The 26,300-nt window shown below is 45.3% G+C and overlaps 2 protein-coding genes and 1 non-coding gene across 6 annotated transcripts; 2 read left to right on the top strand and 1 right to left on the bottom strand.

Moving 5' to 3' along the window:
* Positions 1-216: 216 nt before the first annotated feature.
* Positions 217-15,543, top strand: FCGR2A (Fc fragment of IgG receptor IIa). Of its 4 annotated transcripts, none has more exons than XM_030936370.1 (7): positions 217-342; positions 783-803; positions 1,127-1,381; positions 5,211-5,465; positions 6,232-6,354; positions 9,183-9,220; positions 13,909-15,543. In XM_030936370.1, the coding sequence occupies exons 1-7, from the start codon at positions 258-260 to the stop codon at positions 14,080-14,082; spliced, it is 951 nt and encodes a 316-aa protein (XP_030792230.1). In that variant the 5' UTR covers positions 217-257; the 3' UTR covers positions 14,083-15,543. The 4 variants fall into 4 exon arrangements, with proteins under 4 accessions (XP_030792230.1, XP_030792229.1, XP_030792232.1 ...); XM_030936369.1 differs by having other exon boundaries at positions 1,124-1,381; XM_030936372.1 differs by having other exon boundaries at positions 1,124-1,381; positions 13,847-13,957.
* Positions 15,544-20,122: 4,579 nt separating this feature from the next.
* On the bottom strand, positions 20,123-20,193 carry TRNAG-GCC. The gene has a single exon. It is a non-coding gene; the product is annotated as a tRNA-Gly (tRNA).
* Positions 20,194-20,587: 394 nt separating this feature from the next.
* On the top strand, positions 20,588-23,246 carry HSPA6 (heat shock protein family A (Hsp70) member 6). The gene is given in 3 exon segments (XM_010375598.2): positions 20,588-21,647; positions 21,650-22,068; positions 22,070-23,246. Coding segments are annotated over 3 exon segments (1,797 nt in total). The 5' UTR covers positions 20,588-21,163; the 3' UTR covers positions 22,964-23,246.
* Positions 23,247-26,300: the final 3,054 nt, after the last annotated feature.

The raw sequence follows: 26,300 nt of genomic DNA, 5'->3' as shown, positions 1-26,300 counted from the left end.
TCTTAAAGAATACTCTAAGGAGGGGTATACCAGCCAACACAACGGTAACCCCTCCCTGGGGTTTTCACAAGGACACAAGGTGGTATGTAATAGACTTATCTGTAAAGCAGACTCAACTCCTAACTGGAGTTGTTCCTGATTGGTTAGCAGAAACAGAATTGAGGACTGATGACAGCTGCACAAGAAGATGAAACCATTTCCTTCCTCTTTTCTAAGCTTATCTCTTAAACCCCACTGGACGTTGGCACAGTGCTGGGATGACTATGGAGACCCAAATGTCTCAGAATGTATGTTCCAGCAACCTGTGGCTGCTTCAACCATTGACAGTTTTGCTGCTGCTGGGTGAGTGAGGGTCATTCTGAAATAAATAGCGCAATTTCAGACAATCCTACTGCCTGGACTCTAGGCACCAGTGTGGTAAAGAGCAGGCCTGGGCCCTGGAAGCAGGGGACAGATTGAAAGAGGAGACAGGACTCTGAATTCTTAAGTGTTCCAGTGGTTTCTAAGGTCAGAACTTAGAGGTAGTTACGTAGTCCCTGGAAAATCCATTCTGCACCAAACATTCATGTGTACTTTGTAGTCATGAGGAGGAACAGCGAATGAGATAAGGGGTTCATATGAAGTGAATACTCTTATAAAAGATCAACTGGAAACAAGATCTTGAGATAGGTCCTGGAGAAGGAAGAGCCCAAGCTCACCTCTCCTGCCCCTTTCACATACGCAGCTAAATTTGAAGCCATCTTCTCCTGCTAGACGTTGATCCACTCTCTTCCCTTTTACAGCTTCTGCAGACAGTCAAGCTGGTGAGTATGCCCTTTGCTTCCTTGTATTGACAGTATTATATCCTCATAATATGATGCTGTGTTTGCTATGGGGGATATGTCTGTTCCACTGAAAATCAAGCTTGGGTTCAGCATGGGCAGTTCCCTCATTTTAGTGGGGTCTGGGATTTGCTTCTTAGATCCACTGAAGACCCAACAGAATGAGGCTGCTGCAAGTACAGATCTTGAACTGCATCGACAATAGGACTCTTTGGTGCCTGACCTCCCTTGGGAGCTCCTTTGGCATCCACAGTCCCTTCAGGGTTATTTATTCACACCCCTTTCCACTCTCTGCCTCTCAGCAGCTCCCCTAAAGGCTGTGCTGAAACTTGAGCCCCCGTGGATCAATGTGCTCCAGGAGGACTCTGTGACTCTGACGTGCCGGGGGGCTCACAGCCCTGACAGCGACTCCACTCAGTGGTTCCACAATGGGAATCTCATCCCTACCCACACGCAGCCCAGCTACAGGTTCAAGGCCAACAACAATGATAGCGGGGAGTACAGGTGCCAGACTGGCCGGACCAGCCTCAGCGACCCTGTTCATCTGACTGTGCTTTCTGGTCAGTGGAGGAAGGCCCCGGGGTGGACCTGGGAGGGCCAGGATGGATTAAATCTGTTTATAGGCTGACGTTTGCAGGAAAGAGTGGGGGTGGCCTGCTTACTGGGAAGCACTGTTGTAAGCTGCTCATTCATTCCCCATTTCACCCACCCCCTTTGCTTAGCGTGTGTGGTGGGGGAAGGGGGAATTTCTAATAATTTTCTCAGCATGTGTTAGGTTGTTTTTGCCTCAGTCTTGATTGAGCAAGGGGGTTACGAGGCCACAAACAGCTGAGTGTGAGAGAAGCAGAAGGAAATCCCTACTTTAAAAAACTACCTTCCTCCTGTGGGAGTGTGGTAAAGCAGAGAGGTTGGAGGAAATAGACCTCTGAAGGCTCTAAGGTGGGAGGCTGCCAGACAGCTGTGAGGAGGTGGGAGTGCAGAATTCCGTCTGGAAGATGAGGTCAGAGTTGAGGGGAGGGTGAAGGGTAGATCAAGCAGAGGCTGATAAGCTGTTGCAACTATTTTGACTTTTATTCCTGAGTGAGTTGAGATGGCTTTAATTAAAGGAGTCACATCTCTGATTTTGGTTTATGTAAACATCTGACAGTGTTCAGTTTAATAGAGTCTGTAGAGAAAATGCTTCTAGATAGTATTTCTTTTTTTTTTTTCTCCCAAGTAGCTGGGACTCCAGGTGCACACCACCATGCCAAGCGACTTATTTTTGTTTCTTTTTATAGAGACAGGGTCTCACTATGTTGCCCAGGCTGGTCTTCAGCTCCTGGTCTCAAGTGATCTTCCTTCCTCAGCCTTTCAAAGTGTTGGGATTATAGGCGTGAGCCACCACGCCTGGCTTAGATACTGTTTCTACCTGCTTCCAATGTCTGAAAATATAAGCACATTTCTACTGTTGTTTACTTGAGCTGCACTCTTGGTGCATAAACCCTGGAGATGATCGCGGGTAAACATTCAGTGTTTTAGATTCTCCTGTTCAACACTGAGATGGTGATTTGTTTTTGTTGTCCTTTAAGGCTGCTGCTGTACCAGAGAGATCCTGGCGGTGGGGTCGCTTTCTCTTGACGGTGCTCTACTGAAGGGAAATAAATAAATATTGAGTTGACCTCAAAAGCTACCCAATGACATCATAGCTCCCCTCTGTATTGGCTTCCCAGAGACAGCTGATAGTACTTCTGACTCTTCTTATGAAAATGTAAAAATATAGATAATACAAATTGAGGGCTGGGTGTTGTGCCTCACACCTGTAATCCCAGCACTCTGGGAGGCTGAGGCAGGAGGATCATCTGAGGTCGGGAGTTCGAGACTAGCCTGACCAACATGGAAAAACCCCGTTTCTACTAAAAATACAGGCCGGGCGTAGTGGCTCAAGCCTGTAATCCCAGCACTTTGAGAGGCCGAGATGGGCAGATCACGAGGTCAGGAGATCGAGATCATCCTGGCTAACACAGTGAAACCCCGTCTTTACTAAAAAATACAAAAAAGCTAGCCGGGCAAGGTGGCGGGTACCTGTAGTCCCAGCTACTCAGAAGGCTGAGGCAGGAGAATGGTGTAAATCCGGGAGGTGGAGCTTGCGGTGAGCCGAGATCTGGCCACTGCACTCCAGCCTGGGCGACAGAGCCAGACTCCGTCTCAAAAAAAAAAAAAAAAAAATCAGCCAGGCGTGGTGGTGCATGCCTGTAATCCCAGCTACTCAGGAGGCTGAGGCAGGAGAATCGCTTGAACCTGGGAGGTGGAGGTTGCAGTGAGCCAAGATCATACCACTATACTCTAGCCTGGGCAACAAGAGTGAAACTCTGTCTCCAGAAAAAAAAAAAAAAAAAATTGAGATCTGAACAGTTGTTAGAGAGAAACTACCTAGTCCCACCCATCCATTGTACAAAGAAATGAAGCTGATTAGACCCAAGAACTCAGCAGTGAATGGCACAGCCACAATCCTAATCCTGACTTTAGTTTCTGTTTCATGCCATCTCAATAATGGTACTTGGCCTTTCATATACAGAATACTTTTTTTTTGGCTAGGCACAGTGGCTCACACCTGTAATCCCAGCACTTTGGGAGGCCGAGGCGGGTGGATCACTTGAAGTCGGGAGTTTGAGACCAGCCTGGCCAACGTGGAGAAACCCCATCTCTACTAAAAATATAAAATTAGCCCGGTGTGATGGTGCATGGCTGTAATCCAGCTACTCAGGAGGCTGAGGCAGGAGAATCGCTTGAACTCGGGAGGCGGAGTTTGCAGTGAGCTGAGATTGCACCATTCCACTCCAGCCTGGGCAATAAGAGCGAAACTCCATTTCAAAAAAAAAAAAAAAAAAAAACTGTTAAAATTGAATAAATATAAGTAAAACAATAAGTATAAATAAATCATATTTATTCCTATGATAGAGCAATTTGATTTTCTTCTTTATTAAGTTTGTTGAAACTCTGTTAATAGATTTGTCCTCCGAGATAGGTGAATTTTGGAATCTGATTACTCTGCCATCAATGAAGGGAAGGAATTGTTGGGAGTGAGGATGTTTGTAGGCAAAAAGGAAAAAGTGATTTTAAGTTTAAAATTTTTCTTGAATGCCCCTTTTATTCAGAGTCACAATTGAATACTGAATTCACTTGTGTGAATTCAAAAGTCATACCTTTTTCTTTCTTATGTGGATGGAAGATTTCACGCAGGGTATAGTATGGTCTGAATGTTTCTGTGCCCCCCAAATTCATATGATATGAATTAATCAAATAGCAACCCTCAGGGTGATGGTATTAGGAGGTGAGGTCTTTGGGTAGGTGATTGGGTCATGAGGGCAGAGCCCTTATAAAAGAGGGCCAAGGGAGCTCAAAGGCCTCTTCCGCCATGTGAGGACACAGCAAGAAGCCTCAGTTCTGTGAACCAAGAAATAGGATCTTACGAAAGAAGCTGCAAGAACCTTGGTCTTGGATTTCCCAGCCTCCAGAACAGGGAGAAAGAAATTTCTGTTGTTTATAAACTACCCAGTTTATAGTATTTTGATATAGCAGCCAGAACAGACTAAGACAGGGTGGATGAGGCATGATTAAGGCTCTATTTTTTTTTTTCTTTTTTTTTGAGACAGTGTCTCGTTCTGTCATCCAGGCTGGAGTGCAGTGGCACCATCTTGGCTCACTGCAAGCTCCGCCTCCTGAGTTCATGCCATTCTCTTGCCTCAGCCTCCCAAGTACCTGGGACTACAGGCACCCACCACCACGCTTGGCTAATTTTTTATATTTTTAGTAGAGACGGGGCTTCACCGTGTTAGCCAGATTGGTCTCAATCTCCTGACCTCGTGATCCACCTGCCTCGGCCTCCCAAAGTGCTGGGATTACAGGCATGAGCCACCACACCCAGCTCTATTTTTTTTTTAAACCAGCAACAGCATGTGGAAAAAAGGGGGGAAAATGCTCTACTTCATTGTTAATACAGCTCGTGGCTGCCCACCCTCACTTCCCAAAGCTTGTACAAAATTTACCATTAAATTAGTAATCCCCAGACCACAAAAACTGATGGCTTCAGGCCCTGTCGGGTAGCCTCTACAGTTACTGAAATGCACTCATTTCTCTACTCAAACAAGTATTTTAAATTCCTCAGAATTGTTTTAAATATCTGTTCTGCATCTTTGAAACTTCTGAAAACTTCTGTTTTTTAGAGGTCCCATAGATATATAATCCCATATATTGCCTATAAGAGAATGCTCACATCTGTCATGAAGCATCTTCATTTCTCTCCGCCAGACATCGTTTCAAGTTCTGTGAGTAATGTACCTCTGAAAATGAGCTGAAAAACTCTTGGAATCTAGCCTTACAACCTTTTCTTATCGTATTTGTGTCTTTCAGAGTGGCTGGCGCTCCAGACCCCTCACCTGGAGTTCCAGGAGGGAGAAACCATCATGCTGAGGTGCCACAGCTGGAAGGACAAGCCTCTGATCAAGGTCATATTCTTCCAGAATGGAATATCCAAGAAATTTTCCCCTGTGGATCCCAACTTCTCCATCCCACAAGCAAACCACAGTCACAGTGGTGATTACCACTGCACAGGAAACATAGGCTACACGTCATACTCATCCAAACCTGTGACCATCACTGTCCAAGGTATGGGGAATCTGCCAAGATGTAGGGAGGGGAGAAGAGGGGATGGACAAGCACTAAGGTCACATGGGCCTACACGGAGGTCTGAGAAAGGCCACAGCAGCAAAATTGGGCACTGGAGCAAAGAGGAGTGGTGTGGAGGCCTGGCTAAGTATTGGCCAATGAGCAGGAGTAGGGGCCAGAACTTGGAACCGTCACCTCCCAGGTAATAGGTAGTCAGGCTCTTGTTCCACTTTGAAATGCAGGCCCCAAACTAAAGATGGCAGCGAAGCAGAGCTCCCTCATTGGTGCAGAGGTTCCCAAAGCTCCTGGGCATTCCTAAGAGCTGAAGTTTGCCTCGTTTCTTCTCATGGCTCATGTTACAGCCATTCACTCCAGAAAGCCTGGCATGTCATAGTCTGTTCAAGGCTGTGCTCCATAGAGTAACGATGCCTCCAGCTATGCAAGGCTTTGGGCCCACCCTTCCTACTGCCCCCAAGGGCTAAGGGGATTCCTTTCCTCTGCTCCTGCCTGCTCGCCAATGTGCCTTTATTAGTTTGGTGGAGAAACCTGGATAGGAAGGAGGCGTAAGTCCAGCCACAGAAACCCTGTGCAGGTGAGGCTGGGGGATGTAGTGAGTCTTGCATTGGTGAGTGACTCAGACACAGAAGAGCTTTGGGTGACAAGCACTAGGACATAGCACTGGAGGAGGTGGGAGGTGGGACAAGGAGAATACAAGTTGTCATTAAAATAGTAACCCCCATCCTGTCCTAATGTCTGTCTTCCCTAGTGCCCAGCGTGGGCAGCTCTTCACTGATGGGGATCAATGTGGCTGTGGTCACTGGGATTGCTGTAGCGGCCATTGTTGCTGCTGTAGTGGCCTTGATCTACTGCAGGAAAAAGCAGATTTCAGGTTTGTAGCTCCTCCCAGTCCCTTTTGTTATCAGTTTGCATTTGGTCCAGGCCCTAACCCCAGACATTTCCAGAATCCCTCTCTTAGGGCTAGATACGCATTCAGATCTAGGCCCACATTTTATTTATTAGTTCATTTATTAGTTCATCCTCAGCAGGAGCACTAATAGGACTCACCTCACAGGGTTGCCATGGGGATGAAAGAGGCTGACGCTCTTACACCAGTGCCTGTCAGGCAGTAACAGCACACAAACAGGGCTGTTGCCATTCTGGAGGAGGTGGTGTGTGAGGGCAGTGCTTAGCAGGGAAAGAGGACTCTCCAGGCACCTGGCCGAGGCAGGGACTGAGGCTGGGTGGGGCTTATATGGGTGTCACGGGGGAGTAGAGAGGGTGCTGCAAGCTGCTGAGAAAGAGAAATAATCCCACTAACACCTCACAAAGCACTTTGCAATTGGTTCATAGCCAGGACCTCAATTACTGATGATAATACAGAGAAACAGAGAGAGACTGAGACACAGAGGTGTTTTTAAAAGGCAGAGCAAGCCTCAGACAGATGCCATGAGTGGCCTTTCTGACACTATTGGGCGTCCCCATGGGTGAGCTGAATTCTGCCTCTGGACCAGCCCTTTTCCAGGTGGGAGCAGCCCCTGAGCAGGGGAGCTGGGGGTGGGAGGACGGGAAGCATCTGCCAGAGGGAAGGCCTGAGCTGGTCCCATCCAACCCTGGCCCTGGTCCTTGGTCCTAAGGACTCAGGCCCTACCCCCTAATCCTACTAACCTCCTGTGTGCCCCTCCCAGCTCTCCCAGGAAACCCTGAGTGCAGGGAAATGGGAGAGACCCTCCCTGAGAAACCAGGTAAGTACAGGGTTGTCTCAGGGATTCAGTGATGGCTCACCAGGGCTGCCCGCTGGACCGGAGCCAGCCAGAAGGGGCTTGTGCGAGTTCAGCTGGGAGCCAGAGAGGGAGCAGCGGTGAGGGGATGGTCAGGGCTAAAATCACTTGGTCAGCTCTGAGTCTGATTTCTGGGCCTAAAGAGGACCTCTCTGGAGATGAGAAGAGAAACACCAGTCCCAGATAGAGAGGGCTGTGTTCAAATTTCTGGGACCAGGAATCTGGAGATATTTCCAGAGCAGGAAATCAGAGATACTTTGGTCTTTCCGTGGAGCTTTGGCAGAGCTGGCAAAGGATAGGGCTAGGGGCTGTAAGACTGAGGCCAATCAGATGCGGGAGGCAGGATTCTAAGGGGAAAGGAGGAGGAGGCCTGAAAACCCCTCGATTTGCTGAGGAATCTGTCTCTGTGAAGGGATGGGGTGGAGTGGCCAGGCTCAGCTGTCTGTGGAATGCTAAGAGGAGGTTTGGGCTTGAGAAAATTCCTGGGGACTTGGGGCACTAGTGGGCTCTACTCTGTGGGCAAAGCTTGGTTCCGATGCCCATGCACTCAAGGTTGACTGAATTTTGGCCTGGTTCTGCCCCCATCACACAGTGGAGCCTTGAGCCAGTCAGTCTCCCTGATGGGGTTCAGTCTGCTCACTGAGGAAATAAGTGGGTGACTGGGGTGACCTCTCAGGCCTTCTAGGTCTGACATTCAGGTGGGAGTATGTAAAGGAACTTCTAGGAGGATGCCAGGCAACTTCCAGACTGTAAGTAAAGTCAGAGCACAAAGGAAACCAGGGCTTTCTCTGGGGGCTTCCATGACAGTAGGAACAGGCAGGAAAAAGAGGCTGTCAAAGACCCCAACTCACATGGCTGGAGTATGATTCAGAGCAGAGTCAACAGATTTGAGAGCTTGAGCAAAATACCACTCGTCCAGCTGTGCTTGGAGCAAGGTCTTGTGTCCGCTGGCCAGGCCCAGTGGGGACAGGGGCCTGTGTTCACACCAGGGCCAAAGCAGATCTGGAAAAAACAAAGTCCGAGCAACTGAATTATCTGTCTTGTTGTGTGGTTCTGTCTACACTGGCATAAGCACATTTCACAAGGCAGTTTTGCAGCCAGGCATTGGTGCTGCATAAACGGGTTTTTAAAAATCCTTTCCCAAAAGGCAGAGCTGGGTTGCTGGAATTGTTGGGGAATGTATTAGAACGGGATTTCAGAATGTGGTTTGCTGCAGTAAAGACTCTCTGTGTTCAGGGTGTAAGAGACTAGATACATTGTGTCAGACACCTCCTAACTTCCTGAGAAATGCTGCTTTGCAGATACTGAGGCTGCTTTTCACACTGGCAAAGTCCCTTTATGACAAAAACATGAGGAAATTAGGTGTGTTTTGGACACTAACCAGAGAAAGTGCTTCCCTCTCTCCCTCTCCCTTTCTCCCTCCCTGCCTCTCTTTTTCTCTCTCTTGTTACTTTCTCACTCTGTCTTCCTTTTTAATGCTATGGAGTACTTACTATATTCTTCAAAGTTCCAACAAAGATGCACGACATTTGGACAATGTGGAAATGGCCCTCAGCCTTCTCTCCCTGATGTGGTCAGCAAAAACCTGGACTTTACTTCACTCTGATGCTGAACACCCCTCCTGTACCTCTTCCCCAATATCTCAGATCCCCAAGCTGTCTGGTTGCTTCTAGGAAAGCTCAGCAATTCCCTGAAAAGAGCGTGGCCCAAGTGACTGCTTCCCTCCACCAGTGTGTCCCGTGGGGAAGGCTGTGGCTGGGTGACCCCAAGGGTGGGAACATGAGGCCATATTTACTTAGCCCTTGGCCTTACAGGACTGTGTCAAGGGGTCAGCAGTCGTTGCCTTGAGTCTGGTTATGATTTCGCAGCCTCAGCATCAGCAAGGGCTGGCCCTTTTCAACAGCAGTGCCCTGGCTAATCTTTTTCTTTTTCCCCACAGCCAATTCCACTGATCCTGTGAAGGCTGCCCAATTTGAGGTGAGTAATCCCAGTCATCTCCTTTTCCACCTCCCCCATCCCTTCTCCCCTGTTTCCTCTCTTTTTGCCTTTGTTAATGCAAAATTAAAATGGAGACTGGGCCTGAAAACTCCTGAGCAAACAAAGCCACCCAGCCCTTAGAAATAGCCTTATCATTGCTTAAACTGCAAACATAAGTGAAACTCAAGTTGGATTGTAACTAAAAATAGGTAATACTTAACTTGGATCATTTCTGGTAAATGTTTATGTTAGACAGAAGTAAGATTTAACTCTAGCCAATCGTAAGCAGCCAACTAACATAACTATGTGACTAAGAAGACTTTAGTAAGGTACCTCACCCAAAAGACAATTATGTGACTGCAAACCTATCAAATTTCTGTATTTTACTTCCACATTTTCCCAATTAATACTTGTCTCTGACTTTCTGTCATTAAAACACTAGACCTCTTTTGATTTGGTGTCACCCAATTCATGAATTGCTTCTTACTCAAATGAACTCTTTAAAATTTTATTGTGCCTTAGATTTTTCTTTAACAGTTTGGCGTCAGAAGTAGGATATAAAGTAGACTCTCCCCCAGATATCCCTAAGAGCAATGGGTAACCAGGCATAGGTACCCATTGAGCCCACTGTATTCACTGGTTTCTTACTGCATTTGTGAGTCACTAGGTAAGTCCCTCTCAGATAACAGGCTTGCAACTGTGTCCTGAGCTCTCTGAGCTTATTTCAGTAATTTTATTTCTCATTTGATTCAGCGGTTAATCTGGTTGTTTGACAAGTTCATCTGTTTTCAACAGGAACTACACTAGGTCCAGTACAGTGTACTAGTTTCCAGACAAGGTCTGCTTTCTGGATTGGGATCCAGAGGTCAAATTGGGTAGATTGAACTAGGTGTTCAACTAGGTCAAATTGACAGATTGAACTAGGTGTTCAACAGAAACTGAACTGGGGGTTCAATTGGAGTCCTCAGGTAGGTAAATTTCAGAAGGGCAAGATATTATGACTTTGTCAGAATGCACAGAGTCTGGGACTCCTCCATCTGAAACACAGTGATTTTTTATGTTCAGATAATATGGGCCCAGAACCTGTGACTTTCTAGAGAAATAGGTGTGCCTTACCACAGATGACTTAAAATTGCAATGGTCACAGTGAGGATGTTTAAATCTAGAAAAAATTGTTCATTTAAGGGATGTATTGGGAAAAAATGAGATCCCAAATGTCTCAGAAACAATGATAAACATTTTTGATTGGTATGTAAAGGTTTCTAAAAGAATGATTTTAAAAATAGTCTCTCAGTAAATCTCTACAATGTGCTAATAAGAAATTATTCTTTGCGGCCGGGCGCGGTGGCTCAAGCCTGTAATCCCAGCACTTTGGGAGGCCGAGACGGGCGGATCACGAGGTCAGGAGATCGAGACCATCCTGGCTAACACGGTGAAACCCCGTCTCTACTAAAAAATACAAAAAACTAGCCGGGCGACGAGGCGGGCGCCTGTAGTCCCAACTACTCGGGAGGCTGAGACAGGAGAATGGCGTGAACCCGGGAGGCGGAGCTTGCAGTGAGCTGAGAGCCGGCCACTGCACTCCAGCCTTGGTGGCAGAGCAAGACTCCGTCTCAAAAAAAAAAAAAAAAAAAAAAAAAAATTATTCTTTGCTTGCTTTTTCCATCTGAACCTACTCAATGCTAACCTCCTTAAAAAATTAGATCCTCAAATGAGCCAGGAGCATCTACAACAACTAAATTTAACTCTTGTTATTGCACAAATGAACTATTATAAAAGCAACCACTAAGGCTAAAAAGAATAAAGACTAATTGGAACTAGGCCAGATAAACTAGATGTCTCCTTAGTCAGTCATTTAAAATTTAATCCACAGTCTCATTAAGATTGACTCCTAATAATAGGTGAAAATGCCCCAAAATTCCTTATTGGAGAAAGCTTAATACCCTTTCTCTGGGTCTTTGAGGTGTGTAAATGTTTTTAAAACACAAGCTTCAGTGAAATGACTCATCAAAAAGAAAAAAAAAAGGAGGAACTTTTTAGAAACAAACTGGCAAAAGAAAAATCTTAATAGTCCTCTCCACAAATACCAATAAAAAGTGTCAGCCATCTGAACAGCTAACTTTAACTCCCAGAAGCTGGATCCAACTAATTAGTTTTATATTATTGTACCTGGCACATGGCTAAAATTTCAGAACAAAAGCCATGAATTTCTGTTTGCATCTTTCTGTATGTTTATGTATATCTACACATATGTATGCTATTTGTACATACTATTATTCTGCCTCCAGAAGGTATTTATTAGAAACAGTATTAAAGGAACTCAATTAGCCTAGAGAAAAATAAGCACTTGTATAAATTACATATTTTCTCAGAAGAAAAGAACTTTGCCAAAATGCTTTTCAACTTCATATTACCTGAGTAATCTTTAATAAATAAGAATATTGGTATTAATGAAAGTGAATATTCTACCTATTTACCCAAATAAGCTCTTGTTGTCTCCTACAAAATTTGTAAAAAGAAAAAATACCTTGAGATGACAGGTAGTTGGTTCTGTTTAATGTTATGTTTGCCACTTTAACTGTGTTAAATGAAATGACAGGTATTCATTAAATATCTACACCATTTCCAGATAAGACAAACTACTAAAACAAAAATAAAAAAGTGTTCCACTTATCTTTTTCTGTCTACCTGATTGTTTCAGAATTTGGAAACTCTTATTAACTATTTTCATTTTCAATCTGGGTATTTGCATAGGTTCAATAAGAATCTGTTCTCCTTGTAACAGGACATAATTGGGCAAGTCCTTGGCTTGGCTTCTTAGCCAAGAGAGGCTTTTAAAGGTCTAATCTGAGATTTCTCAATTACTAGATAGTTTTTAAAAACTAAAGTTGACTGATACAAAGTCAGTAAAGTGTCTTGGATATCACCAAAGCTCTGGCTAAAATATATTTTAAAATTACTATTTTTATTATACCCATATAAATAATCAGGTCAAATTTAATGAAACTAGATTTATTTTTGCAAAAAAGTTAACTTTGATTTTTGGTAAAAATGGAAAATAAAAATATTTTTCTCCAGAATAAAAAAGATTATATTTTAGTAGAAAACTATGGTGCATCCATTGTCAAATTCTAAGCCTGTTCATTTTCTTTGAAGTTTTACTATCTCCCTATAAACTGGATTGACTCCTGATATTTTGTTTTTTAGTTCCACTAAAAACTAAAACTGCCTTTTTTCAAAGCTCTACAAACTGAAACTGGTGACTTTAAGCTTCAGAAAAATCACTACAACAGAGCATGTATGCCTTAATGCCAATCTTAATGCCTGCTGCTATGTGGGTCACTCAGAGAGTGTACCAGAATATTTAATGAAATAACCAGAGACATTCAAATTGCAAACCAGTAAAGCACATCACATTGCAACTGCCATCTTCAGTCTACCATTTAAACTTGCCTCAAATTCACATCTAGAAATTGTTTCACCTAGCTGCCCTCTAAACTCAAAAACTAAGATCATAATTTGCTCCAAATATTAACTGTTTTTTTTTTTTGTTTGTTTGTTTGTTTGTTTGTTTTGTTTTGAGACGGAGTCTCGCTCTGTTGCCCAGGCTGGAGTGCAGTGGCCGGATCTCAGCTCACTGCAAGCTCCGCCTCCCGGGTTTACGCCATTCTCCTGCCTCAGCCTCCCAAGTAGCTGGGACTACAGGCGCCCGCCAACTCGCCCGGCTAGTTTTTTGTATTTTTTAGTAGAGACGGGGTTTCGCCGTGTTAGCTAGGTTGGTCTCGATCTCCTGACCTCGCGATCCACCCGTCTCGGCCTCCCAAAGTGCTGGGATTACAGGCTTGAGCCACCGCGCCCGGCCAACTCTGTTTTTTTAATAGAATAATACCCTGAATTCCTTTCAAGCAACACAATCTAAAATGAGCAAGTTAGCCTCAATAGCACCCCAAAATAGAAGTTCTTGATATCTTAATGCTTAACAAGGAAGAGCTTGTGTTCCTACTGATGTCAAAAGAAATGCTTAAAGATCTCAGTTGGCTTTGTGGTGATTCTAGAACTGGGCAACACTTGCCTCCTTAAAATAGAATAAGGTTTCCAATGAGTTACAGCAGAGGAGATTGACTTCATAGACAGAGAATGGTCTGAAGAAAGAAACAAAGAATTTAAAGTGGATTGGCTATTTTAAAGCTGGTTAAAGTTGCAAAAGACAGAATGGGAAACAGAATAATAAATAACTGGTTGGTTAACATCAGGTTACTTTTTTGTAAGGATGCCAATTGAAACTGGCCTGTTTGCAAAATTAGGTTTTTAGGTTATTAGGTTATTATCTCTCTCTCCTGATTTTTCCAAAGGCCAGATAACAATGTAGTTTCTGTTTGGCGACTTGAAACTTTATCATGGGTGATTCCATTTTGATTTTTAGTCTGTTCTGTTTGGGCCTAGTGCAGGAGCTTAGTGCAAAACAATAACCTCCTAAAATTTAAAAGACTTTAAAGAACAAATGTGAGTTTTTCATCAGATAATATTTATTTGTATTCATTAATTTATTCGATTGGTTAAGTCTTGGCTCCCGAGAATCTTTGCTCAGAGGAATTTTTCAATCCTTGACTATTATTCTCCTTATAGTTATTGTATTTACCTCCCCGGTGTATTGAATTATCCTACGGGTTTTAAATGCTTTCCTGCAGCCACCTGGACATCAAACGATTGCCATCAGAAAGAAACAACTTGCAGAAACTAACAATGACTATGAAACAGCTGACGGGGGCTACATGACTCTGAACCCCAGGGCACCTACTGATGATGATAAAAACATCTACCTGACTCTTCCTCCCAACAACTATGTCAACAGTAATAACTAAGAGTAATGTTATGCCATGTGGTCACACTCTCAGCTTGCTGAGTGGGATGACAAAAAGAAGGGAATTGTTAAAGGAAAATTTAAATGGAGACTGGAAAAATTCCTGAGCAAACAAACCACCTGGCCCTTAGAAATAGCTTTAACTTTGCTTAAACTAGAAACATAAGCAAAACTTCACTGGGGTCATACTACGAGCGTAAGCAAAACTTAACTTGGATCATTTCTGGTAAATCCTTATGTTAGAAATAAGACAACCCCAGCCAATCATAAGCAGCCTACTAACATATAACTATCTGTCTAGGGACTTTCTAACAAGATACCACCCCCAAAAACAATTACGTAATTGAAAACCAATCAAATGTCTTTATTTTGCTTCCACATTTCCCCAATAAATACTTGCCTGTGACATTTTGCCGCTGGAACACTGAACTTCATGAATTGCTTCTGACTCAAATAACCTTTTAAAAGTATATTGTGCCTCAGATTTTTCCTTTAACATCTTTTTTTTTTCTTTTTTTTTGGAGACAGAGTCTCAATCTGTTACCCAGGCTGGAGTGCAGTGGTGCTATCTTGGCTCACTGCAAACCTGCCTCCCAGGTTTAAGCGATTCTCATGCCTCAGCCTCCCAGTAGCTGGGATTACAGGCATGTGCCATCACGCCCAGCTAATTTTTGTATTTTGTATTTTTATTTTTTTTAGTAGAGACGGGGTTTTGCCATGTTGGCCAGGCTGGTCTCAAACTTCTGGCCTCAAGTGATCTGCCCGCCTCGGCCTCCCAAAGTGCTGGGATGGCCAGCATCAGCCACCATGCCCGCCCTCTTTAACATCGTCTCTACTATGCCCTCTCTGTGGATCCCTACTGCTGGTTTCTGCCTTCTTCATGCTGAGAGTAAAACCACCTATTCACTGCTTAGGCAGTCAGAAGCTCCAGAAAAACAAACAGCCCAATTACCAGCACTACATTAGGTCTCCATTGTTTTGCCTTGGGATTTGAGAAGAGAATTAGAGAGGCGAGGATCTGGTATTTCCTGGACTAAATTCCCCTTGAGGAAGACGAAGGGATGCTGCAGTTCCAAAAGAGAAGGATTCTTCCAGAGTCACTACCTGAGTCCCGAAGCTCCCTGTCCTGAAAGCCACAGACAATATGGTCCCAAATGACCGACTGTACCTTCTGTGCCTCAGCCCTTCTTGACATCAAGAATCTTCTGTTCCACATCCACACAGCCAATACAATTAATCAAACCACTGTTATTAACAGATATAGCAACAAGAGAAATGCTTATGTTACAGGTTACATGAGAACAATCATGTAAGTCTATATGATTTCAGAAATGTTAAAATAGACTAACCTCTAACAACAAATTAAAAGTGATTGTTTCAAGGTGATGCAATTATTGATGACCTATTTTATTTTTCTATAATGATCATATATTACTTTTGTAATAAAACATTATAACCAAAACATTCTGTTTACCTTTTCAGGGCTCTATTGATTGGGGTGTAGACTGAACTATCTGGGGTCTGTTTCTTTTTGGTGATGAAAATCTTGAGAAGGTAGTAATGGATAAGATGTGGGGGAGAGGAGAGATGGGGATTTGGAGTGTAGGGTGAGTGCCCCTCTTCTTAAAACTGAATACTTTTCTTCTAATGAACTTGTATTCCTATTTCCATGTCTTCTTCCCTTTCCTTCTATGGCAAATAAAACACTCACTTTGTTTTGGAACACAAGTTCTCAGAAAGGCAAACTTCAGATGAGTCGTCAGTGGAGATTGCTGACTTCCTGCACTGCTATTTTCCCAATGTAGTTACCAGAAGGATGTGACCTTCTCAGAGAAGCCATTCCAGGCAGATTAGAAACATGACCAACAGTCTCCTTGATGGTTTGGTGAGTGCCCTTAAAGAGCCTTCCATTTTCCTGGGATGCAGCACCACTGTGCAAAATTTTTTTGCATTTGAAAAGTAGCAGCTGCTTCTGTTGGATAGTTTACATCGATTTTTAAGGAGGCTACGGAGCTTCCACCTACCCTTTAGCTTCCAGACTCTATTTATTAGTCTGTTCTCAGGTTGCTGTGAAGAAATAACCTGAGACTGGGTAATTTATAAAGAAAAGAGGGTTAATTGACTCACAGTTCCTCATCGCTGGGGAGGCCTCAGGAAACTTACAATCACGGCAGAAGGGAAAGGAGAAGCAGGCACCTTGTTTACATGGTAGCAGGACGGAGTGAGTACAAGCGGGGAAGGTGCCAGACGCTTATAAGCTCTCGTGCGACTCACTCACTATTATGAGAACAGCATGGGGAAAACTGCCCCCATAATCCAGTTACCTCCACCTGGTCCCACCTTCAACACATGGGGATTATGGGGATGACAAGACGAGATTTTGGGTGGAGACACAGCCAAACCATATCACCCTAGACAGAGGCTCCTCAAATATACAAAACCTTATTAAATCTTGCTTTTACATTAAAATGCACCCAACGATCTGACCGCTTCTCCGTATTCTACTCCTACCACCTGATCCAAGCCACCATTATTTCTCACTTGGATTACTGCAATAGCCTCCTGACTGGCCTCCCTGCACTCACCCTTGCCATCCTATAGTCTATTCTCACCACAACAGCTGTTGTGATCTTTTAAAAATGTGTGTCATATTTGTCACTTCTTTTCTCAAAATCATATACTATCTTCCCCTTGCACTTGGAGTAAAGGCTAGAGCCTTTGCAATGCTCTACAAGATGCTACAGGATCTTGCTCTTCACTCTCTCTGACCTCACCTCCTACGGCTTTTCCTTGCTTGTCTTTGGTCACTCTTGCTCTTCCTTGAATATGCCAGTTATACTTCTGCCCAGAGCCTATGTTATTTCCTGTTTCTGGAATGTTCTTATAGACCCACATTATGCCTCATTATGTCCTTTAGGTCTTTACTCACATGTCACCTTATCAGTGAGGTCTCCTTGATCATTCAGTATAACCCGTCTGCCTTCCCATACTCTTAATGTCCCTTTCCTTCTTCATTTTTCTCCATTGTACTTATTACTACTGATGTGCTATTAATATATGTTTACTGTTTGTTTTGGGTCTGACTTCCCCACTCCTCTCATTAGAATGTGAGCTCCAGGAGAAGCCTTTGTCTGTTTTGTTCACTGTCACATACTCAGAGCCCAGGTCAGTATCTGGTGCATGGTAAAGCACTTAATAAATATGTGTGGAATGAGTAAATTCTTTGAGATTTGAAATCAAAGACTTTTAAACTGGAAAGTCCTTAGAAACAATGTAGTCCAATCTCTTCATTTTAAAACGGAGGAAGCTGTGGCCCAGACAGGTGAAATGACTTGTTCAAGGGCAAACAGGTAGTAGATGTCACTGACCATTATATATACACAGTTTGGATTATACTATAAATTTTGTTCTATAGTGAAATAGTTTGGCTGTGTCCCTACCCAAATAACATCTTGAATTCCCACAACACATGGGAGGGACCCAGTGGAAGGTAACTGAATCAAGGGGCAGGTCTTTCCCATGCTTTTCTTGTGATAGTGAGTAAGTCTCATGAGATCTGATGGTTTTAAAAAGGGGAGTTTCCCCACACAGGCTCTCTCTTGTCTGCCACCATGTGAGACGTGACTTTCACCTTTTGCCGTGATTGTGAGGCCTCCCCAGCCACGTGGAACTATAAGTCCATTAAACCTTTCTTTTGTAAATTGCCCAGTCTCAGGCATGTCTTTATTAGCAGTGTGAGAATGGGCTAACACATACAACTTGCTTTTTTTTGTACTCAATATTGAGTTGTGAGCATTGCACCACTTCACAATGTCTATTTCAGTCATTACTTTAAGGTCAGTTCTATTTTTAAAGCTACTCAAACCAAGCTACTAAACATAAATGGATATATTTAAGTGTATGTATAAAATTTGTACTAGGCCAACTGTGGTGGCTCATGCCTGTAATCCCAGAGCCATGGAAGGTGGAGGTGGGATTGATTGAGGCTAGGAGTTCAAGGCTGCAGTGAGCTGGAATTGCATCACTGTACTCCAGCCTGGGGAACAGAGCAGGAACCAGAAAAAAAAAAAAAAAAAAAAACTAAAATGAAACAAACAAAAAACCCCAACAACCCTGCAGTGACTCTTTTACAAAAAACAAACAAGCAAACAAAACCAAAACTGTACTGCATGCATAAGCTCCCCTGTGCTATGTTTGAACCACTCTGAAGAGATCAATTAAAAAGAAGTGACATTGGAAGCATGCCTGTGTGATGCTGTGGTAACATTCATAGGCTGCATTAGGGCCATACCTGTAACTCTTGGAGGTGAGTGGGTAAGTGGGGTTTTGAGGTGAGTAGGGGCTGGAAGAGAAGGTTAGAAGAGTCCACACAAGAGAATCCCTTAACAAGCCAGGGCATAGACCCCCTGGCTGGGCCAGCTTTTCCCTGCTGAGGTGAAGACCCATCTCTTGCAGACCGTCAGCAAATGTCTTGACTCTGGCATCCAGCTGTGACCAGCTTAGACACTGAGAGTGAGTGAATTTAAAGCCGACAGCTTATTTCCCTCTTGGAGTTATGAAATAGGTTACTTCTTTTCGACGACAGTTTGATTTTCCACTGTGGAAGTCATATATTGCCCATTTCTTTAAACATTCCTTTTTTTTCCTGGACTGATCACCTTACCAGTACAGCTGATCTCTCAAGCAGCAAATTCTACCAGCTGTCACTGGTGCTCTCGGAGAGAGGACCGACCAAGAAACCCAGCCCAGGAACAGTACTGACCTCTACTTCTGGACTCCTGCCTCCCTCTTAAAAGGTCTCTCGAACTTCCTAGTGGGTTCTAACCTGTCAAAGGAGAAAATAGCCACCTATGGAGTAAGGGTTTTTAGTTTCTCTTTTTACAAATGGAAGTTTCCTTTGAATCAGGCAAGTAACATTAAATAAAAGCCAACTTTTAAGTTTCTCTAATACACTGCTAAATTATAACACCAGAATATAGCACATAGGCTCCAGCTGCCAGCCGTTACAGTTGCCACCCTTGTTTCTTTTTTTTTTTTTTTTTTGAGACGGAGTCTTGCTCTGCCACCAAGGCTGGAGTGCAGTGGCCGGCTCTCAGCTCACTGCAAGCTCCGCCTCCCGGGTTCACGCCATTCTCCTGTCTCAGCCTCCCGAGTAGTTGGGACTACAGGCGCCCGCCTCGTCGCCCGGCTAGTTTTTTGTATTTTTTAGTAGAGACGGGGTTTCACCGTGTTAGCCAGGATGGTCTCGATCTCCTGACCTCGTGATCCGCCCGTCTCGGCCTCCCAAAGTGCTGGGATTACAGGCTTGAGCCACCGCGCCCGGCCTCCACCCTTGTTTCTATAGTGGTATGTCTGCCTGTCATGCTTGAGAGAGGGGTTCGATTCCCTGACGGGGAGGTCAGGGAAAATTGTGTGAGCATTTTGTCAATCTTCAGAAGTCTCAGAAATGTCTTTGTTTTGGCTTTCAGTAGAAATCCGAACACCAGATGATCTGAATGGAATGTTCTGGATTAAAGAAAGTGGGAAATGGCCTCAATTCACAAAGTCACAGCCTGATAGAAACCAGTGTGACTTTACTGCCCAGTGAACCCATCTCGTCCTCCAGCATTTAGGGCGTAGGTCGGACTGGAGCCTGTAGTAGTTTACTCTCCACCTGAGTCCTGGTCTCTGACTCAGAACCCACTTAGGCCACAGAGAAAAACGCACACTGGGCCTCTCCACTGGGCCTCTGGAGAGGAGGCTCCTCAGTGATACAAACGCTGGGGAGAACATGAGGGACATCCCGACCATACACTGCGTCCTCCTTCCCTGGGTGTTGCATTCTCTCTTGGGCTGAGTGGCGAGGTGTCTCCCGAGTCCTAGGGCCACAGCACGATGTCACCTCTCCTTTGAGGAAAGTGGTAAAGGAGGGAGAACAAAACTGGAGGAGCCTAAACTCTTCGGCCACGTGGTTTAATTTATTCAAGAGTCATTATACTTAGATGAGAAAAATAACCGAAATGAATACAGGAAAAAAAAAAAAAAAAAAAAAAAAAAAAGCGTGCATTGGCCGGGAATCGAACCCGGGCCTCCCGCGTGGCAGGCGAGAATTCTACCACTGAACCACCAATGCTACTAGCAGCTAAATAGGCTGCAGTATCGTTTCTTAAAGCTCGATATCATCCCTTAACGCTATCTCTGGCCATTCACGAAGGAATCAGGCAGCGTCTTAAATCGCGGTTTGGAAAATATTTTGTTCAAGATAAAACTGTTTTAAGATATATACATCATCCTGGCGAACACGGTGAAACCCCGTCTCTCCTAAAAAAAAATAAAAACTAGCCGGGCGAGGTGGTGGGCGCCTGTAGTCCCAGCTACTCGGGAGGCTGAGGCAGGAGAATGGCCTAAACCCGGGAGGCGGAGCTTGCAGTGGGCTGAGATCTGGCCACTGCACTCCATCCTGGGAGACAGAGGGAGACTCCGTCTCAAAAAAAAAAAAAAAAAAAAAAAGATATATACATATATATCTTATATATCTGTATTCGCATGGTAACATATTTTCCGGCTTCCTGAGCCACTGGACTCGCAGCAGCCCTCCAAGGAAGCCGGCAGGCCCCTGTGCGCCTCAGGGATCCGACCTCCCACAGCCCCGGGGAGACCTTGCCTCTAAAGTTGCTGCCTTGGCAGCCTCTGCCACAACCGCGCATCCTCAGAGCCAGCCGGGAGGAACTAGAACCTTCCCCGCGTTTCTTTCAGCAGTCCTGAGTCAGAGGCGGGCTGGCCTGGCGCAGCCGTCCCGCCCCCCAGCTCGTGGCCGGATCCGTCAGAACCTTCTCCTGGGGTCAGCGCTGCGCCGGCAGCCCGGCTGAGTCAGCCCGGGCGGGCGGCTCTCAGACTGGCCCGGAAGGTGCGGGAAGGTTCGCGGTGGCGGGGGTTGGAGGAGGCTCAAAAGGATAAAAAAAACCCGTGGAAGCGGAGCTGAGCAGCTCCGAGCCGGGCTGGCTGCAGAGAAACCACAGGGAGAGCCTCACTGCTGAGCGCCCCTTGACGGCGCAGCGGCAGCAGCGTCCGTGGCCTAGCGCATCAGACAAGAAGCTTCAGCCATGCAGGCCCCGCGGGAGCTCGCGGTGGGCATCGGCCTGGGCACCACCTACTCGTGCGTGGGCGTGTTTCAGCAGGGTCACGTGGAGATTCTGGCCAACGACCAGGGCAACCGCACCACGCCCAGCTACGTGGCCTTCACCGACACCCAGCGGCTGGTCGGGGACGCGGCCAAGAGCCAGGTGGCCCTGAACCCGCACAACACCGTGTTCGACGCCAAGCGGCTGATCGGTCGCAAGTTCGCGGACACCACGGTGCAGTCCGACATGAAGCACTGGCCCTTCCAAGTAGTGAGCGAGGGCGGCAAGCCCAAGGTGCGCGTGTCCTACCGCTGGGAGGACAAGATGTTCTACCCCGAGGAGATCTCGTCCATGGTGCTGAGCAAGATGAAGGAGACAGCCGAGGCCTATCTGGGCCAGCCCCTGAAGCACGCGGTGCTCACCGTGCCGGCCTACTTCAATGACTCGCAGCGCCAGGCCACCAAGGACACGGGGCCATCGCGGGGCTCAACGTGCTGCGGATCATCAATGAGCCCACGGTGGCCACCATCGCCTATGGGCTGGACCGGCGGGGCGCGGGAGAGCTCAATGTGCTCATTTTTGGCCTGGGTGGGGGCACCTTCCACGTGTCAGTTCTCTCCTTTGACCCCGGTGTATTTGAGGTGAAAGCCACTGCTGGAGATACCCACCTGGGTGGAGAAGACTTGGACAACCGGCTGGTGAACCACTTCATGGAAGAATTCCGGGGGAAGCATGGGAAGGACCTAAGTGGGAACAAGCGGGCCCTGCACAGGCTGCGCACGGCCTGTGAACGAGTCAAGCGCACCCTGTCCTCCAGCACCCAGGCCACCCTGGAGATAGACTCCCTGTTCGAGGGCGTGGACTTCCACACGTCCATCACTCGTGCCGCGCTTTGAGGAACTGTGCTCAGACCTCTTCTGCAGTACCCTGGATCTGGTGGAGAAGGCCCTGTGGGATGGCAAGCTGGACAAGGCCCAGATTCATGACGTCGTCCTGGTAGGGGGCTCTACTCACATCCCCAAGGTGCAGAAGTTGCTGCAGGACTTCTTCAGCAGCAAAGAGCTCAACAAGAGCATTAACCCTGATGAGGCTGTGGCCTATGGGGCTGCTGTGCAGGTGGCCATGTTGATGGGGGACAAGTGTGAGAAAGTGCAGGATCTCCTGCTGCTGGATGTGGCTCCCCTGTCTCTGGGGCTGGAGACAGCAGGTCAGGTGATGACCACGTTGATCCAGAGGAATGCCACTATCCCCACCATGCAGACCCAGACTTTCATCACCTACTCAGACAACCAGCCTGGCGTCTTCATCCAGGTGTATGAGGGTGAGAGGGCCATGACCAAGGACAACAACCTGCTGGGGTGTTTTGAACTCAGTGGCATCCCTCCTGCCCCACGTGGAGTCCCCCAGATAGAGGTGACCTTTGACATTGATGCTAATGACATCCTGAGCGTGACAGCTACTGACAGGAGCACAGGTAAGGCTAACAAGATTACCATCACCAATGACAAGGGCCGGCTGAGCAAGGAGGAGGTGGAGAGGATGGTTCCTGAAGCCGAGCAGTACAAGGCTGAGGATGAGGCCCAGAGGGACAGAGTATCTGCCAAAAACTCGCTGGAGGCCCATGTCTTCCATGTGAAAGGTTCTTTGCAAGAGGAAAGCCTTAGGAACAAGATTCCCGAAGAGGACAGGCGCAATGTGCAAGACAAGTGTCGGGAAGTCCTTGCCTGGCTGGAACACAACCAGCTGGCAGAGAAGGAGGAGTATGAGCATCAGAAGACGTAGCTGGAGCAAATCTGTTGCTGCATCTTCTCCAGGCTCTATGGTGGGCCTGGTGTCCCTGGGGGTAGCAGTTGTGGTGCTCAAGCCTGTCAGGGGGACCTCAGCACTGGTCCCATCATTGAGGAGGTTGATTGAACGGTCCTTCGTGGTAAGTCAGCTGTGACTGTCAGGGCTGTGGTATTGAAGGGGTGGCCTGCCCCTCCACACCTGTGGGTGTTTCTCATTAGGTGGAACGAGAGACTTGAGAAAAGAAATAAGACACAGAGACAAAGTATAGAGAAAGAAAAGTGGGGCCCAGGGGACCGGCTGCTCAGCTTACAGAGGACCTACGCTGGCACCGGTCTCTGAGTTCCCTTAGTATTTATTGATAATTATCTTTACCATCTTAAAGAAAAGGAAGTGGCAGGATAATAGGATCATTGTAGGTAGAAAATTAGCAGTAAGACATATGGATAAAGATCTCTGTGACATGAATAAGTTCAAAGGAAAATGCTGTGCCTTGATATACATATGCAAACATCTCCATAAACCTTTTAGCAGCATTGTTTTAGACTATCACATGGGGAGAAACCTTGGACAATACCTAGCTTTCCTAGGCAGAGGTCCCTGCGACCTTTGGCCGTGTACGTGTCCCTTGGGTAGTTGAGATCAAGAGAATGGTGATGACTTTTTAACCAGCAAGCTGCCTTCAGGTACTTGTTTAACAAAGCACATCCTGCACAGCCCAAAATCCTTTAAACCTTAAGTCACCACAGCACATGTCTCTTGCAAGGACAAGGTTGGGGGTAGGGTCACAGATTAACAGCATCTCAAATACAGAACAAAATGGAGTCTCTTATGTCTACTTCCTTCTATATAGACACAGTAACAGGCTGATCTCTCTTTCTTTTCCCCACAGATATGGGTCTTCTAGACTGTATTCTATGATCCTACCCTTCAGAAATGAAGGGCTGGGGGGTCTTCTCCCCAAAGCTAGAACTTTCTTCCCAGGATGTTTCATAACTGAAGTCTTTTGACTTTCTGAGGGGAGGGAGGTTCGTCTTCTTCTACTTCACATAAAAAGTCATTAATTTATTAATGCTCATGTGGCACTTTTAACATTGCTTTCACCTGTATTTTGTGTATTTTGTTACTTGCATGTATGAATTTTGTTATGTAAAATATAGACCTAAATAAACTTTAAAAACTCCTTCTTGCTTTTCATTCCAACCAATCAAAGTACAAAAGTACACAAAGGCTTTCAGAAGCAGAAAATGTTGGGGTGGGTGCTGAAGAAGGAATGTGAATAATATTCCTGAGACCGTGTGCATGATTTCTATAGTGGAAGGCATGATTTGGAAAAGAGTTTGAGGCCAACACATTGGAACAGTACTGAAGAGTTAGGGCTGATAAAGAGGAGAGGATTGAGACTTATAATGAGAAAGAGAGGGAGAGATGTGGAATTGGAAAAGCAGAGAATGAGGAGAAACTTAGGTACTGGCAAGGTTTCCATATGTGATCCTATGATACAAATTCTGTATTTTTGTCATAGGAGCCTGGTTTAGTTTGTCAGTCTAGGTGTTTTAGTAACACTAACAAATAGTTTACATGCTTATTAGCTGTTTCTAATCATGTCACTTTATCCATTGTTCTTTTAGAGAAAAGACCTTGAGTCCTGGACTCTGGAGGATGGTATATGTCAGAGGAAGTAGGTCTGGTGGTATGATTAAAGTTACTACTGACTTCATGTCAGAGAAATAGTATGATTCCATCTGGTTTCTGCCTTTGGCATAATGAGGATGTTGGAACAAGACTATAGATTTTCAGCCCTGCCACTTTATATACTGTGCAAATTAAACTCTTCAGTTTCCCCTTCCCTGCAGCTGGGATGATGATGATAACAGTACCAACCTCCAGATTGTTGTGAGGGTTCAATTAATTAATACATGTAAGAGGCAAAGAAGAATGTCAGGCATGTAATATACTATCAACAAACATTAGCAACTACTGTTAATTGTTAGTTGGATGTTACCTATGTACCAGGTACTTGACATACACAATCTAACTTAATCTTCACAGCAGCATTATGGAATACTGTCTTCTTTTTGAATATGAGGATTATGAGGTTCAAAGAGGTTAAACAATTTATTCAAAGACACAAAGCTATTAAGTGGGGACAGGGGAGGGGAAGGCTGGAATGAAGAACTCTGTCCTGTCTAATTCTAGAGCCTGAGCATGCCACCTTACAAATAGGCCATAACTCCACTTATTATCAGACCTTCCCCTGGATGTTTTGCGATTGGATATATTATGCCTTTGAAATACAGTTGGATGCTGAACCACGTGAGAAAAAGTGTGCATTTTATTGTATATTTGCAGAGATGGAGTCTTGCTCTGTCGTCTAAGCTGGAGTGCAGTGCCGCAATCTCGACTCACTACAACCTCTGCCTCCCGGGTTCAACTGATTCTTCTGCCTCAGCCTCCCGAGTAGCTGGGATTACAGGTGCCGGCCATCACACCCAGCTAATTTTTGTATTTTTATTAGAGATGGGCTTTCACCATGTTGGTCAGGCTGGTCTCGAACTCCTGACCTCAGGTGATCCGCCCGCCTCAGCCTCCCAAAGTGCTGGGATTACAGGTGTGAGCCACCACACCCAGTTTATAGCAAGTGACTAAACCTGCAAAATATCCTCAGGCACAACTTTACTGCCAGGTGAGTCATGACAATATAAAAGCAAGGATATTTGCCTTTGCTTTGTTGGTGTAAAGAAAATAATCAAAAGGATAAACTTGTGTTAGTTCCCAAACAATCCAATCCATAGTATATTTGCCCTATGCACAATGGGAGATTTATTTTTATCTCAGAAATTATGGGAGAGAAATTATAGGCTAGAACAATGCTACCTTATACATTATATTTGTTAGGTTGATTTTTTAAAGATGGGGAGAAGGTTACACTAATAATGCACTTGTCCCTGGCTGTCATTTCACATTTTTAACTGCCCTCTTTTCCTGGCCCTGGCCCAAGTCTTATGCAACCTGGCTTCATATGGAAGGAACCCGAAAAAAAAAAAAGAGAGAGAGAGAGAGAGATGGAGTAACACGTACATCCTGCATTACATTCTCCCTTTCCTGAACCTTATCTCAACTCTTAACATTGACCCCCTCAACCTGTTTGAACTTCTGAAGAGGATTGATGGTACTCACTTTTATATAGTTTCTCAGTATTTTGATAGCATGCCTCTTTCTCCTTTTAAAAAACCCAACACACAGAATATAAGAAGAAAGATTTTTATCGTGTTTAGTTGTGACATCTCAGATCCTCCCAGTTGAGTGCAATCTATTCTTCTATGTAGAGAGT

Source organism: Rhinopithecus roxellana, chromosome 8 (assembly GCF_007565055.1).
Source record: "Rhinopithecus roxellana isolate Shanxi Qingling chromosome 8, ASM756505v1, whole genome shotgun sequence".
NCBI lineage: Eukaryota > Metazoa > Chordata > Mammalia > Primates > Cercopithecidae > Rhinopithecus > Rhinopithecus roxellana.
This window is presented reverse-complemented; position numbering and strand designations above follow the sequence as displayed.